We start from the raw sequence: 17,576 nt of genomic DNA on the forward strand, positions 1-17,576 counted from the left end.
AGGAAGATACTGCGCAAATCAGTCAACTACTGTGGTCTCATTTCTCTGTTTGTAAAATAGAACTAAATTACACGAAGCCTGAATTTCTGTCTAGCCCTAAAATTTCTTAAGTTTTTGATCTTAGATTCTCCTTAAAGAGATTTTACTTTTTATTCAGTTATATGATAATATAACAAATGAAAGACAAAGATCATGGGTTTGAAAACCTTGACATTACAAAGTTAATATTTTGGAGACAGAAAATATAAATATTTTTATTAAAAGTCTCAGCATGTTAATACAGAAAAACACAAATGTTTTAATAAATAATACATGCTACTGTTTTTATATCTGCATTCAAAGCATTATACAAATCTTTAAGTCAAGAAAAAGGTACAGGATATTTAAATTTTTAATATATTTTTCTCCCAAATACTGTTTAAGATTTCTCATTAAACAATTGATTTACTTACTCTAAAACTAGAAAATTACTTATATACTCTTGAAAGATACCCTACTATCCCCACAAAAAAGTTTTTTAAAAAAATTCATAAGTTGGGCTTCCCTGGTGGCACAGTGGTTGCGAGTCGGCCTGCCGATGCAGGAGACACGGGTTCGTGCCCCGGTCTGGGAGGATACCACATGACGCGGAGCGGCTGGGCCCGTGAGCCATGGCCGCTGAGCCTGCGTGTCCGGAGCCTGTGCTCTGCAATGCGAGAGGCCACAGCGGTGAGAGGCCCGCATACCACAAAAAAAAAAAAAAAAAAAATTCATAAGTTTTCAAAATATTCCTTTTTCTCCAAGCAGTTTTAAATTAATGTTCTCCAGTTCAAGAGTTAAGAATCTTTCATAGCTCTTAATTTACTAAAGTAGACTGAATATTCTTAAAGTGATCTTAATTGAAATTCATAAGTCAGGGTATGACTTGGATGTCAGTGGTTATAACCCACCTCAGATGGTGTCTTAGCTAAAACATCAGCTGTTGGCACAAGATCCACATATGCATTTGAAATGACGATGTCTCCAGTTCCTTGGATCTTATAAAGGTACAAGAGAAAAAAAAAAAAGTTCACTCCGATGATTCCAAAGAAAATACAATTTCATTGTGAAAAAGTATAAAGCCTTTTAAAAGAAATTTACATTTTTCTTCATATGAAAAAGAAAATAATCCAAATTAAATAAACAGTTCATAAATTAAATATCAAGAGAAATAAACATGAAAGCTTACTGATTTAATACAAGTGTTAATTAACCCTAATGGTAGAATCAACTGGAGCCCTTTTAAAAAATATTTATGACCACCTCCCATCTCCAAATATTCCAATTTAAATGGTCTGGGGTGTACCCCGAGCATTGGTATTTGGGGGATTTTTTTTTTCCAATATAAGTATGTCTAATGAGGAGCCAGGGTGAGAATTGCTTAATTCTTATAAATAGTAAAAGGCATGCCACAAAATCCACATGAGGTAGGGGTACATAAAGTGTATTTGTTCAGTTGTAAAAAATACAAACACATGGAGGCTAAACAATACACTACTTAATAACGAAGTGATCACTGAAGAAATCAAAGAGGAAATTAAAAAATACCTAGAAACAAATGACAATGGAGATACAACGACCCAAAACCTATGGGATGCAGCAAAAGCAGTTCTAAGAGGGAAGTTTATAGCAATACAAGCCCACCTTAAGAAGCAGGAAACATCTCGAATAAACAACCTAACCTTGCACCTCAAGCAATTAGAGAAAGAAGAACAAAAAAACCCCAGAGTTAGCAGAAGGAAAGAAATCATAAAAATCAGATCAGAAATAAATGAAAAAGAAATGAAGGAAACAATAGCAAAGATCAATAAAACTAAAAGCTGGTTCTTTGAGAAGATTAACAAAATTGATAAACCATTAGCCAGACTCATCAAGAAAATAAGGGAGAAGACTCAAATCAATTAGAATTAGAATGAAAAAGAAGAAGTAACAACTGATACTGCAGAAATACAAAGGATCATGAGAGATTACTACAAGCAACTATATGCCAATAAAATGGAAAACCTGGAAGAAACAGACAAATTCTTAGAAAAGCACAACCTCCTGAGACTGAACCAGGTACGAATAGAAAATATGAACAGACTAATCACAAGCACTGAAATTGAAACTGTGATTAAAAATCTTCCAACAAACAAAAGCCCAGGACCACATGGCTTCACAGGCGAATTCTATCAAACATTTAGAGAAGAGCTAACACCTATCCTTCTCAAACTCTTCCAAAATATAGCAGAGGGAGGAACACTCCCCAACTCATTCTACGAGGCCACCATCACCTTGATACCAAAACCAGACAAGGATGTCACAAGGAAAGAAACCTACAGGCCAATATCACTGATGAACACAGATGCAAAAACCCTCAACAAAATACTAGCAAACAGCATCCAACAGCACATTAAAAGGATCTCCACCATGATCAAGTGGGGTTTATTCCAGGAGTGCAAGGATTCTTCAATATACGCAAATCAATCAACCTGATACACCATATTAACAAATTGAAGGAAAAAACCATATGATCATCTCAATAGATGCAGAGAAAGCTTTTCACAAAATTCAACACCCATTTATGATAAAAGCCCTGCAGAAAGTAGGCAAAGAGGGAACTTTCCTCAACATAATAAAGGCCATATATGAAAAATCCACAGTCAACATCAACCTCAATGGTGAAAAACTGAAACCATTTCCACTAAGATCAGGGAAAAGACAAGGTTGCCCACTCTCACCACTCTTATTCAACATAAGTTTTGGAAGTTTTAGCCACAGTAATCAGAGAAGAAAAGGAAATAAAAGGAATCCAACTCAGAAAAGAAGAAGTAAAGCAGTCACTGTTTGCAGATGACATGATACTATACATAGAAAATCCTAAAGATGCTACCAGAAAACTACTAGAGCTAATCAATGAATTTGGTAAAGTAGCAGGATACAAAATTAATGCACAGAAATCTCTGGCATTCCTATATACTAATGATGAAAAATCTGAAAGTGAAATCAAGAAAACACTCCCATTTACCATTGCAACAAAAAGAATAAAATATCTAGGAATAAACCTACCTAAGGAGACAAAAGACCTGTATGCAGAAAATTATAAGACACTGATGAAAGAAATTAAAGATGATACAAACAGATGGAGAGATATACCATGTTCTTGGATTGGAAGAATCAACATTGTGAAAATGACTCTACTACCCAAAGCAATCTATAGATTCAATGCAATCCCTATCAAACTACCACTGGCATTTTTCACAGAACTAGAACAAAAAATTTCACAATTTGTATGGAAACACAAAAGACCCCGAATAGCCAAAGCAATCTTGAGAACAAAAAATGGAGCTGGAGGAATCAGGCTGCCTGACTTCAGACTATACTACAAAGCTACAGTAATCAAGACAGTATGGTACTGGCACAAAAACAGAAAGATAGATCAATGGAACAGGATAGAAAGCCCAGAGATAAACCCATGCACATATGGTCACCTTATCTTTGATAAAGGAGGCAGGAATGTACAGTGGAGAAAGGACAGCCTCTTCAATAAGTGGTGCTGGGAAAACTGGACAGGTACATGTAAAAGTATGAGATTAGATCACTCCCTAACACCATACACAAAAATAAGCTCAAAATGGATTAAAGACCTAAATGTAAGGCCAGAAACTATCAAACTCTTAGAGGAAAACATAGGCAGAACACTCTATGACATAAATCACAGCAAGATCCTTTTTGACCCATCTCCTAGAGAAATGGAAATAAAAACAAAAATAAACAAATGGGACCTAATGAAACTTCAAAGCTTTTGCACAGCAAAGGAAACCATAAACAAGACCAAAAGACAACCCTCAGAATGGGAGGAAAATATTTCAAGTGAAGCAACTGACAAAGGATTAATCTCCAAAACTTACAAGCAGCTCATGCAACTCAATAACAAAAAAACAAACAACCCAATCCAAAAATGGGCAGAAGACCTAAAGAGACATGTCTCCAAAGAAGATATACAGAGTGCCAACAAACACATGAAAGAACGCTCGACATCATTAATCATTAGAGAAATGCAAATCAAAACTACAATGAGATATCATCTCACACCAGTCAGAATGGCCATCATCAAAAAATCTAGAAACAATAAATGCTGGAGGGGGTGTGCAGAAAAGGGAACACTCTTGCACTGCTGGTGGGAATGTGAATTGGTTCAGCCACCATGGAGAACAGTATGGAGGGGCCTTAAAAAACTACAAATAGAACTACCATATGACCCAGCAATCCCACTACTGGGCATATACCCTGAAAAAACCAAAATTCAAAAAGAGTCATGTACCAAAATGTTCATTGCAGCTCTATTTACAATAGCCCGGAGATGGAAACAACCTAAGTGCCCATCATCGGATGAATGGATAAAGAAGATGTGGCACATATATGCAATGGAATATTACTCAGCCATAAAAAGAAACGAAATTGAGCTATTTGTAATGAGGTGGATAGACCCAGAGTCTGTCATACAGAGTGAAGTAAGTCAGAAAGAGAGAGACAAATACCGTATGCTAACACATATATATGGAATTTAAGAAAAAAAAAATGTCATGAAGAACTTTCTTTTGTTATAAAGAAAGAAAAATGTCATGAAGGGGTAAGACAGGAATAAAGACACAGGCCTACTGAAGAACGGACTTGAGGATGTGGGGAGGGGGAAGGGTGTGCTGTGACAGGGCGAGAGAGAGGCATGGACATATATACACTACCAAACATAAGGTAGATAGCTAGTGGGAAGCAGCCGCATGGCATAGGGATATCAGCTCGGTGCTTTGTGACCGCCTGGAGGGGTGGGATAGGGAGGGTGGGAGGGAGGGAGACGCAAGAGGGAAGAGATATGGAAACATATGTATATGTATAACTGATTCACTTTGTTATAAAGCAGAAACTAACACACCATTGTAAAGCAATTATACCCCAATAAAGATGTTAAAAAAAAAAAAAGGGAGAAGACTCAAATCAATAGAATTAGAAATGAAAAAGAAGTAACAACTGATACTGCAGAAATACAAAGGATCATGAGAGAGTACTATAAAAAACTACATGCCAATACAATGGACAACCTGGAAGAAATGGACAAATTCTTAGAAAAGCACAACCTCCTGAGACTGAACCAGGAAGGAATAGAAAATATAAACAGACCATTCACAAGCACTGAAATTGCAACTGTGACTAAAAATCTTCCAACAAACAAAAGTCCAGGACCAGATGGATTCACAGGCGAATGCTATCAAACATTTAGAGAAGAGCTAATACCTATCCTTCTCAAACTCTTCTAAAATACAGCAGAGGTAGGGACACTCCCAAACTCATTCTACGAGGCCACCATCACCCTGATACCAAAACCAGACAAAAATGTCACAGAGAAAGAAAATACAGGCCAATATCACTGATGAACACAGATGCAAAAATCCTCAAGAAAATGGTAGCAAACAGAATCCAACAGCACATTAAAAGGATCAAACACCATGATCAAGTGGGGTTTATCCCAGGAATGCAAGGATTCTTCAATATACAAAAATCAATCAATGTGATAAACCATATTAACAAATTGAAGGAGAAAAACCATATGATCATCTAAATAGATGCAGAAAAAGCTTTCGACAAAATTCAACACCCATTAATGAAAAAAAACTCTCCAGAAACAAGGCATAGAGGGAACTTACCTCAACATAAGAAAGGCCATATATGACAAACCCACAGCCAACATTGTCCTCAATGGTGAAAAACTGAAACCATTTCCACTAAGATCAGGAACGAGACAAGGCTGCCCACTCTCACCACTCTTATTCAACATAGTTTTGGAAGTTTTAGCCAAAGCAATCAGAGAAGAAAAAGAAATAAATGGAATACAAATCGGAAAAGTAGAAGTAAAACTGTCACTGTTTGCAGATGACATGACACTATACACAGAAAAGATGCTACCCGAAAACTACTAGAGCTAATCAATGGATTTCGTAAAGTAGCAGGATATAAAATTAATGCCCAGAAATCTTTTGCATTCCTATACACGAATGATGAAAAATCTGAAAGAGAAATTAAGGAAACACTCCCATTTACCACTGCAACAAAAAGAATAAAATACCTAGGAATAAACCTACCTAAGGAGACAAAAGACCTGTATGCAGAAAATTATAGGAGACTGATGAAAGAAATTAAAGATAATACAAACAGATGGAGACATATAACATGTTTTTGGATTAGAAGAATCAATATTGTGAAAATGACTATACTACCCAAAGCAATCTCCAGATTCAATGCAATCCCTATCAAACTGCCAATGGCATTTTTCACAGAACTAGAACAAAATATTTCACAATTTATATGGAAACACAAAAGGCCCTGAATAGCCAAAGCAATCCTGAGAAAGAAAAACGGAGCTGGAAGAATCAGGCTCCCTGACTTCAGACTATACTACAAAGCTACAGTAATCAAGACAGTATGGTACTGACACAAAAACAGAAATATAGATCAATGGAACAGGATAGAAAGCCCAGAGGTAAACCCACACACATATGGTCACCTTATCTTTGATAAAGGAGGCAAGAGTATACAATGGAGAAAAGATAGCCTCTTCAGTAAGTGGTGCTGGGAAAACTGGACAGCTACATGTAGAAGAATGAAATTAGAACACTCCCTAACACCATACACAAAAATAAACTCAAAATGGATTAAAGACCTAAAGGTAAGGCCAGACACTATAAAACTCTTAGAGGAAAACACAGGCAGAACACTCTATGACATAAATCACAGCAAGATCCTTTTTGACCCGCTTCCTAGAGTTATGGAAATAAAAACAAAAATAAACAAATGGGACCTAATGAAACTTAAAAGCTTTTGCACAGCAAAGGAAACCATAAACAAGATGAAAAGACAACCCTCAGAATGGGAGAAAATATTTGCAAATGAAGCAACTGACAAAGGATTAATCTCCGAAATACACAGTCAGCTCATGCAGCTCAATACCAAAATAACAAAAAACCCAATCCAAAAATGGGCAGAAGACCTAAATAGACATTTCTCCAAAGAAGATATACAAATTTCCAACAAACACATGAAAGGATGCTAAACATCACTAATTATTAGAGAGATGCAAATCAAAACTACAATGAGGTATCCCCTCACACTGGTCAGAATGGCTATCATCAAAAAATCTACAAACAATAAATGCTGGAGAGGGTGTGGATAAAAGGGAACCCTCTTGCACTGTTGATGGGAATGTAAATTGATACAGCCACTGTGGAGAACAGTATGGAGTTTCCTTAACAAACTAAAAATAGAACTACCATACAACCCAGCGATCCCACTACTGGGCATATACCCTGAGAAAACCATAATTCGAAAAGAGTCATGTACCACAATGTTCACTGCAGCACTATTTAGAATAGCCAGGACATGGAAGCAACCTAAGTGTCCATTGACAGATGAATGGATAAAGATGTGCCACATATATACAATGGAATATTACTCTGCCATAAAAAGAAATGAAAATGAGTTACTTGTAGTGAGGTGGATGGACGTAGAGACTGTCATACAGAGTGAAGCATGTCAGAGAAAAACAAATACTGTAAGCCGACACATATATATGGAATATAAAAAAAAAAAAATGGTTCTGAAGAACCTAGGGGCAGGACAGGGATAAAGATGCAGATGTAGAGAATGAACTTGAGGACATGGGGATGGGGACAGGTAAGCTGGGACGAAGTGATAGAGTGGCATGGACACATATACACTACCAAATGTAAAATAGCTAGCTAGTGGAAAGCATCCACATAGCACAGGGAGATCAGCTCGGTGCTTTGTGTCCACCTAGAGGGGTGGGATAGGGAGGGTGGAGGGAGACACAAGAGGGAGGGGATATGGGGATATATGTTTATGTATAGCTGATTCACTTTGTTATACAGCAGAAACTAACACATTATTGTAAAGCAATTATTCTCCAATAAAGATGTTAAAAATAAATAAAATAAACGTAGATGAAATAATTAGAAAATAAGAGGGTTCCAGAATATGTGGCACCAACATTAATTGTAGGAGGATTTCAGAGAAAGCCAGTATGTGTTTTTATATGGATGAGGGAAAGGGGAGTAGTAAGGGGCTACCTCTAAGGACAAGGTAGAGCTTCCACTGAAGCCGAAAAGACAAAAGAAATTTGAAAAGTGAAATAAACAGTGTGCATCCATGAAGCAGGAAAATGATACTGCAAGCAGCAGGAAGTAATAAGGAGAGCACAGCCATACAAAGAAGAGTTCTGCCAAGTACTTATATTTATGAAAGAAATCATGATACGGTAAAAAAAAAAAAAAAAAAAAAAAGTTAGAGCCTAGGAACTAAGCCTTGAGCCAGGCAGACCTGGGTGTCTAAGCCAGCTCCACCACTTTCTATGTGACCATGAGCAAATTATTTAGGAGACCTGAACCTAGATTTTCCTAAATTAAATGTAGAGTTGTTATGCATAGTAGAAATAATGGGATAGCCTGCTTACAGGTACTCAACAACTTAATTATTGTTGGTGGTGGTATTTACACTGCTCGACACAAACCATCAATGTAGTACAAATCATCAGGCCAAAAAGTATCACCCTGGTCAATTGTATTAACAAAAATAATCTGTAAAAAACTTATAAAAGGCTGATTGGGGCCTCCCTGGTGGCGCAGTGGTTGAGGGTCCGCCTGCCGATGCAGGGGACACGGGTTCATGTCCCGGTCCGGGAGGATCCCACGTGCCGTGGAGCGGCTGGGCCCGTGAGCCATGGCCACTGAGCCTGTGCGTCTGGAGCCTGTGCTCCGCAACGGGGGAGGGCACAACAGTGAGAGGCCTACATACCACCAAAAAAACAACAAAAAAAGTCTGATTGCACGTCCTTTTAGTATTTTACTGGAGCACTGCTAACAGCCTCACCCCAAAATTACTTAACTCTATAGGGAGATATACTGTCTTGTTACTTACTATAAATTAAGCCCAGACTCTGTGACCTAAGATGTTAATTTGTGGGTTTTTGTGTGATCAAGATGCACACAATTTCTGTCCAGTAGGAAATATAACCATAACAGATATGGTTTTACTGTTTTATAGGACAATTAACTAGTTTTGTCTCTAACTCAGCAAAATTATTTTAGAATGCTTTCCCTGTTGGACCACATACACCCTGTTGTTCTAGTTCTCCTTTGAACCAGTTTTATCATCTTGCTAGCTCCCTCGTTAAGGAATTAAATAAATTTTCATCACATTTTCATTTTATATCTGTCTGAGAATCATGCCTTTAATTTTCTGAAGATTATATTCTGACAACAACTTGAATGATGGGTTGAGCCAAAAAGATATGGTTGGTTGGGTTTTCAGAAATGCTATGTGGACAGGCACCAATTTAGCTGCGAGTAAAAATCAGAAAATAGCTTCTTTTCGGCCAGAACAGTCATTTTCCAGTAATTCACCAAAATGACCAACACAAAGGGAAAGAGGAGGGGTACTTGCTATATGTTCTCTAGGCCTTTTAGAAAACATGGAGTTGCTCCTTTGGCCACATACATGTGAATCTACAAGAAAGGTGATATTGTAGATATCAAGGGAACGGGCACTGTTCAAAAAGGAATGCCCCACAAATGTTACCATGGCAAAACTGGGAAAGTCTACAATGTTACCCAGCATGCTGTTGGTATCATTGTAAACAAACAAGTTAAGGGCAAGATTCTTGCCAAGAGAATTAATGTGCGTATCGAGCATGTTAAGCACTCTAAGAGCCAAGATAGCTTCCTGAAACGAGTGAAGGAAAATGATCAGAAAAAGAAGGAAGTCAAAGAGAAAGGTACTTGGGTTCAGCTGAAGCACCAGCCTGCTCCACCCAGGGAAGCACACTTCATGGGAACCAATGGAAAAGAGCCTGAACTGCTGGAGCCCATTCCCTATGAATTCATGGCATGATGGGGGTAAAGAAAATAAAAAACCTGGACTGTAAAAAAATAAATAAATAAATAAATAAAACAAAATAAAAAACAAGGTACAGAGGCATCTTATTTTCAATTAAAAGTTACCACTGATTTTTAAAAAAAAACTTTCTAAGTTTTATATCATATCCATAGTAATAACCAAAAGTATGCTAGGATGGAACACAATTATAGGATACAGTGATGAGGGTAACAAAACAATGTACCTCTAACTACATTATTCATACCTTGGTTTGGAAATGGATTCTACTTCCTTCTTTCCACATCTCAGTTTGTAGAGTTTGTCCTGGATATACTGGTTTTGCAAAACGAACCTTTAAAAAAAATGTGTTTTAGGGTTAAAAATGTTTTAATATGAAACTTTTCCACTTTGCAGGGTGGGTGGAATTTGGGGGGGAGGTTGGAGAGCATAAAAGGAAGAAACAGACTGGACTATACTTAAATTCATAAAAATAGTAATATGATACAATTAGTAGAGAAAGGATATAGTTAGTAAAAGTTAATTCTTTGTCTTTCAAAGTATAGAATCAATAAATAGTTTAATCTTGACAAATCAAAACACAGAAGAATAATCATATTAAGTAGAGTTATATAGGTAACCACCAGAACAACTTAACAGAAGCAGTTAAAAGTGGCACTAATTAAGTCTGAGGAATAAGACCTGGGGTTGTTGCATAGGACAGAATAATTACACTTTTTATTTCCTAATTTTCTATACTATTTTATTTGCTCTGTGTACATACTATTGGTTGATTTTTAAAATAATTATAACTATAAAATAGTTATAATAATGACAATAATCAGTGTTATCAAAGGCAAGACATCAGAAAATAAATTTCCACTGCTGCATGGATCACAAACTGATAAAAGCTTTTGGAGCTATTTAACACTGCCTTAAAGTCTTGTTTCTTTTTTTTTAAGTATATGTCTTTCGATTTATGCAAAACTGTGCAGAGTCAGTTTTCTTTGTAATTTATAATGGATGAAAACTTGAAGTCAACTTAAAAGTGCAAAATTAGGGCTTCCCTGGTGGTACAGTGGTTAAGAATCCGCCTGCCAATGCAGGGGACACGGGTTCAAGCCCTGGTCCACGAAGATCCCAAAGCCGCGGAGCAACTAAGCCCGTGCGCCACAACTACTGAGCCTGTGCTCTAGAGCCCGCGAGCCACAACTACTGAGCCCACGTGCTATAACTACTGAAGCCCACATACCTAGAGCCTGCGCTCCGCAGCAAGAGAAGCCACCACAATGAGAAGCCCACGCACTGCAACGAAGAGTAGCCCCCGCTCACCACAACTAGAGAAAGCCCGCACACAGCAAGGAAGACCCAATGCAGCCAAAAATAAATAAATTTAAAGTGACCACAAAAAAAAAATGCAAAACTAAAAGCAATATGCAGCCAACATACTGATATAGGTGCATGTTTATTAGAGTTCAAATGCAGCCACTTAACATTTTCAACTAAATTAAGGCAAATTATAAAACAGTAAAAAATGAATAAATAAATTTTTAAAGGTAAATCTCGAGTTTTTGTTAAGGCATATATGCCGCTATATGTATGTCCCTAACTATTTATAAAACAATCAAATTAATCTGTTAAAAGTATAACTGTACATAATATCCTTCATGATACATGTGTAATAGAGGCATTTATAGCTACAAAAAGAAAACTTGCTGATTGCCAAGTCAATGAAATAATAAAAATAATAACTTCAGTATAGTACCTATTTTTAAGTGAAGTCACTAAGACTCCTCTAAAACTAAAAAGGAACAAGTAGTTAAATTATTAATAATTTACACACACCTTAATTGCTTTGAATCTCGACACGTCATTATCTGCAAACTGCTGTAAAACATGCCTGGCAGAAAATCCAAATGTACATAATCCATGTAATATGGGCTTGTCAAAACCTAAAAATGAGAGAGAGAATTTAGTTAGATAAAGGCACATTTCATGTTTAAAAACCAAGAACAGTTCATTCAGGACTTGAAAAATACATTTTTAAACTGCATTAGCCTGAATCATACCACCTATTTTAACACATTATTGACTGGGGGGATTTTTGCAGAAACTAACGCCTGTGGCGTTAATACGTCTCCGGTCAATAATGTGTTAAGAAACATGGAAAATATTTTATAAATAATACTTCCTGGGAAAAAAATTATGAAATAAACAACAAAAAAAAAAGGAATGTCAGAGATCTGGGGACACAAATAATTATTCTGTTTAGCTTTGGTTGTAACCATGAAATTATTCACAGTATGTAGATGATCCTTCTTCAACCTTTCAGCTCTTTGCTCTCCCCTCCAACGGCCTCGACCTTCACGATAACTCAGACACCCATCCCCATGGTCTTATCCTAGACCTTGCACTAGCAGGAGCTACCTTCCACCATAATCTGAATTTCACATACACCATTTTCTGAACACTACTTCCCACCTTTCCATGTCCTTTGCATAAACGTATTAGGAGAGGGCTATTTTTTAAATGTTACTCAAACTTCCAGTCATAAGTAGTGACATCTTTAAGTATTATTTAGATAACTGAGCTAATATTTTCATTGGCTCACATTATTAGCAACTCACCTGCTAAATTAGCAAAGTCAGGATCAATGTGTAAGGGATTCCAGTCTCCACTGAGGCGGTACAAAGCAGCCTGTGGAGAAAGAATTATAAAAGAAACTAGCACCCAGTGCCTTCTTAGAATCCATTAAACTAAGAACAGGAAATATGGCTGGTTATTGCATAAGAAATGCATTATAATGTACCTCATAGTAGCTCTGATTAAAAAATAACTATTTCTAACAAAAAAAGATTAAGTGTAAATCAAATGCTTTTTGTAACACCTGCTACTGAAATCAGAAGGGGTGAGGACCGTCAAATAATAGGAAGGGGAACCAAGAACTACATCTGGGAACAACACTGGTTACCACTGCCTAAGGAGAAATTCACAAAAAGGAATCCATCAATCTACTCTCATTAAAACACAACGAAGGGCTTCCCTAGTGGTGCACTGGTTAAGAATCCACCTGCCAATGCAGGGAACATGGGTTTGATCCCTGGTCTGGGAAGATCCCACATGCCACAGAGCAACTAAGCCCGTGTGCCACAACTACTGAGCCTGAGCTCTAGAGCCCACGAGCCACAACTACTGAAGCCCAAGCACCCCAACTACTGAAGCCCGCATGCCCTAGAGCCCGCGCTCCGCAGCAACGGGAAGCCACCACAATGAGAAGCCCGTGTACCACAACGAAGAGTATCCCCGCTCGCCGCAACTAGAGAAAGCCCACACACAGCAACGAAGACCCAATGCAGCCAAAAATTAATTAATTAATTTTTAAAAAAAGAAAAGAAAGAAACATTAAAAAAAAAACGCACAGTGAAGATAAGTTGTAAATGTTTATAGCCTCTTCTAACCAAGCAAAATTTATGCCAACTTTCTTAATGGGGTGTTTTAAATTGAAGCCTGTAACCCAAGACTAGACATATAAACATCACACACTCCTCACAAACTTTCATTCTACTGGGTATACTAAATCCTGAGATCAGCTCATCCTGCAAAAAACAGACTAATAACTTGCCATTAAGATTATATTCCTGCTTACTCCAGATCCTCACATCACTTCTGTACTTAGACAAGGCAGAATTAGCAGAAAGAGATAGATAACAATAGGAAAAAAGTCACCATACTTCCCAGCATTTAAATTGTGCATTGGTCAAATGACAGAGTACTTTTCAGTACTGAAGGGAAGAAATTCACAAAAGAGCTAACAGTAAGTATTTAATGTATCTGTGTATTAACTTTGGGGCTGCCTCTAGACTTCTCTTTCTTATCAACTGCTATGTCAAGCTTTCCAAGACTATTAAAATTCTGTGTAGAGACTAGCCATGTCAGCATACTTGACTTTCTTAATGAGTTTTTGTTGTTTTAAATTATTGATTATTCTTTTTTAACAAATTTTATTTACAGAAAATAACATCTCCTATAATTCATAGGAAAATGTTGTTTACTTTTTAATATGTCTTGTACAATTTTAGTATGCTCTTTCTCTTTCCCATCACCCTATATGATAGTTTTCTAAATTATTCACTTTTTTAATGACTCAGTATTTTTTCCCTTTATATGGCTTCTAAAAATAATTAAATCAAATCAACAATTATCAAATAGATGTGACTTAAGATTCTGTACAAGATGGTAGAGGATTAAATGATAAATTTTAGAAAGCACTTTAAAAAAAATAAAACACTAGGCAAATATACATCATCACGTTGCATACAAACGGAAAAAAAATGACGAATTTCAGGGCCAAAGGGGAAGGTGTCAAACACATAATAGATCATGGGCTTTGGCACCAGACAGACCTAGGTTCAAATCCAGCTCTGCCATTAGTGGGCAATTTTCTTTATCACCCTAAACCTCAATCTTCTCATTTAAAAAACTGAGAGGCTAATCAAACTCTTACAGAGCATTATCCTTGATAAATATTAATATCTCAATAAATGTGAACTATTATGATTATTTTAAAAGATTTCAGCAACAGTATAAGACAATCAAGTTTTTAAGATTAGTGCCAGTGTTCTTACCCCACAGATATCATTCCTATGAATGAAAAGAAACAACTCTTCTAAAGAAATCTTATTAAAGGAATATGAAAATTTTCATATTATTTCAATGACAGCATTGCTTCCAACAGAAGGCAGAATTAGCAAAGACATAAAAGATCTATCATGAGAAATGACTAAAGTCAACTGATTGGATGTTTAACTAAATTCAATCATAATGCAAAATAACCATTCTCCAAACAATAAAGAACACTATCAAGGTTTATTTTCTGAATATCTTGAAGGACTTTCATATTTCAGAAGAAAAGCAAAAAGCTTCGTGTTTTGTTCTGTTTCATTTCTGCCTAGATGTAAAAATTACTAAAATTCACACATACAAACTAAGAAAAATAGCTCTATATTGTCTTACTTGAGTATTAAATGTAAGTGGGAGGATCTTCCATATATAAGTAAATTAGTTCTTAGTTTTATTTATTTAAAGTGTACCAGTAGGGACTTCCCTAGTCGTCCAGTGGTTAAGAATCCACCTTCCAGTGCAGGGGACACGGGTTTGATCCCTGGTCAGGGAACTAACACCCCACATGCCAAGGGGCAACTAGGCCCTTGTGCCACAACTACTGAGCGCACGCCCTCTAGAGCCCGTGCACCACAACTAGAAAGCCCACACACCACAACTACTGAACCCACACACTCTGGAGCCTGCGTACCACAACTAGAGAGCCTGTGTGCCACAACTACTGAGCCCACACGCCACAACTAGAGAGCCCACATGCCACAGTGAAAGATTCCGCATGCTGCAACGTAGACCCTGCGTGCCACAACTAAGACCCAATGCAGTCAAATAAATAAGTAATTTTTTTAAGTGTACCATTAAGTTAAACTAAATACTAAAGTAAAAGGATCAGGAATTAGTTCTTCCCAAATCCTCACATCCCCTAATAAAGCAAACAGATCGACAAGAAAAACAAGTAAAACTACACAGATCCCAGGCCTACAGTGTAACTAGAAGAGAAAAACCACAAACTTCAAATTCCTATAAGTAGAAAAATAAACACCTATATCCAGCAGCACTGTCTTCTGAGCACCCTCTCAAAACTACTAGAGAGAGTGGTAGGGGTGGGGAGGGGGAGTATAGCAGAAGCTCATGGAAGAGAAAAAAGGAAACAAAGAAAAATCACTTTGAGACACAGATACTCTACCTCGAGGATGAAACTACTGAGAAGAATCCTGGAAGATTAGAATACTGACTACTGAGAAAAGAATTAAAAGTGCATGGGCCTCCAAAGGCAGTCCTAGAAAGGCAATACTTCTGAGGGAGAAGAGGATAAAACAAAGATGTCCCCTTTGAAGACTGAATGGTGAAGAAAAAGAAGCAAGAGGGGAAATTTATGATCCTGCAGGATAAAGAGAACTAAAAAAAAAATTTAATAAAACACTTCCCCACTATGCTCTACTCCAAAAAGCCATCCATTAAAGAAAAGACACTTTGCTATACTGACAGAAGATGACAATCTCGAATTTCTTTAAGAAAGAATCTTGTAAACCATCCCAAACTACTAACTTTACCTACAAAATGTATATAGGTAAGTAATCTCCAACTGTGCAAAGCTACAATAAGACTAAAACAGAAAATAAGAGCCAAAACATTATAATAAATAAAATTTTCCCAAAAAAACAACTAGCAAACAGAAGAAAACGATAACACAATACTGAAGCATTTGGGGATAGGAAATAAACATCTTGAATCTGAAATTCAAAAACCAAGAATATAAATGGACAACAGACATGAAGAAATGAAGTAAGAGATGATTAAACTTGGGAAATAAAAGAAAAATCAAAATCATATTAGAAATTGAAGACTAAATTATAATGTTCTCAAAGGAGAACATATTCAAATAAAATTTTAATAAGGGGCATAGAAGAAAAAAATGAAAAAAACCAAGAGGATGGAAATGAGATTAATAAAGAACTAAAAAAGGACAGAGAGAAAATGGTTGGAAGAAAGATAGAAAAAGATCCAATGTACATAAAGAGTACCTGAAGAAATAAAAATAAAATAATGAATAAGAACTAATATTTAAAATTATCACCCTAGAAAACTTTTTGAAAATAAAAGATCTGAACATACATATTAAAAAGGCCCACCAGGTACATGGGAAAACTGACCTGGAATGAGCAACACTGAGACTTATCCTAGTAAAACTATTAGATTTTTAAAGATAAAGGAAAAAAAAATCCTAAAGCCCTCAAGGATAAAGATCAAGTAACTTAGAGAAAGATAATGACTGGCATCAGACTTCTAAACAGCAATATAGAAAGCCAGGCAACAATGGAACACCATTTTAAGAAACTCAAGATTTCATATCCTGCCAAGCTGTCCTTCAAGTATACAGGGTATAGAAAAATAGTTTTAAATACATAGGAACCAGACTTCCCTGGTGGCGCAGTGGTTAAGAATCTGCCTGCCAATGCAGGGGACATGGGTTCAAGCCCTGGTCCAGGAAGATCCCACATGCCGCGGAGCAACTAAGCCCATGTGCCACAACTACTGAGCTTGCGCTCTAGAGCCTATGAGCTACAACTACTTAGCCCATGTGCCACAACTACTGAAGCCCGCACGCCTAGAGCCCGTGCTCCAAAACAAAGAAAAACCACCACGATGAGAAGCCCGCGCACCACAACGAAGAGTAGCCCCTGCTCGCTGCAACTAGAGAAAGCCCGCGCGTAGCGATGAAGAAGACCCAATGCAGCCAAAAATAAATAAATAAATTTATTTTAAAAATAATAAGATAAATAAATACATAGGAACCAAAGGAATACTATACACGAGGCCTTCTTGGGGAACCTACCACAGGAGGAGCTTTATCCAACCAGGAGATATGGGAGAACCTTTGGCAAAAGGATTGATATATATTCAATCGCAAATCTAAGACTAAAACAAAGGTGGGGAAGAGGGAAGAATAATATATAAATGTTAAAATGTTCTGAAAAAGTAAAATTAATGCATTCCCCAAAATGTGAACTATAAGGGAAAGA

At 36.9% G+C, this 17,576-nt stretch overlaps 1 protein-coding gene and 1 pseudogene across 3 annotated transcripts in view; one reads left to right on the plus strand and one right to left on the minus strand.

Moving 5' to 3' along the window:
- HSD17B4 (hydroxysteroid 17-beta dehydrogenase 4) overlaps nt 1–17,576 on the minus strand; it is a 101,770-nt gene that overhangs the window by 18,666 nt on the left and 65,528 nt on the right. For all 3 annotated transcript variants that reach the window (XM_007455835.1, XM_007455834.1, XM_007455836.1), the window contains 4 exons: nt 12,564–12,633; nt 11,782–11,888; nt 10,205–10,291; nt 930–1,016 (listed from right to left, as the gene is read on the minus strand). In XM_007455835.1, the coding sequence (XP_007455897.1) occupies nt 930–1,016; nt 10,205–10,291; nt 11,782–11,888; nt 12,564–12,633 (351 nt within the window). The remainder of the gene's footprint in view (nt 1–929; nt 1,017–10,204; nt 10,292–11,781; nt 11,889–12,563; nt 12,634–17,576) is intronic.
- LOC103084512 (60S ribosomal protein L21 pseudogene) lies at nt 9,472–9,954 on the plus strand (annotated as a pseudogene).

Source organism: Lipotes vexillifer, unplaced genomic scaffold, assembly GCF_000442215.2.
Source record: "Lipotes vexillifer unplaced genomic scaffold, Lipotes_vexillifer_v1.1 scaffold78, whole genome shotgun sequence".
Lineage (NCBI taxonomy): Eukaryota > Metazoa > Chordata > Mammalia > Artiodactyla > Lipotidae > Lipotes > Lipotes vexillifer.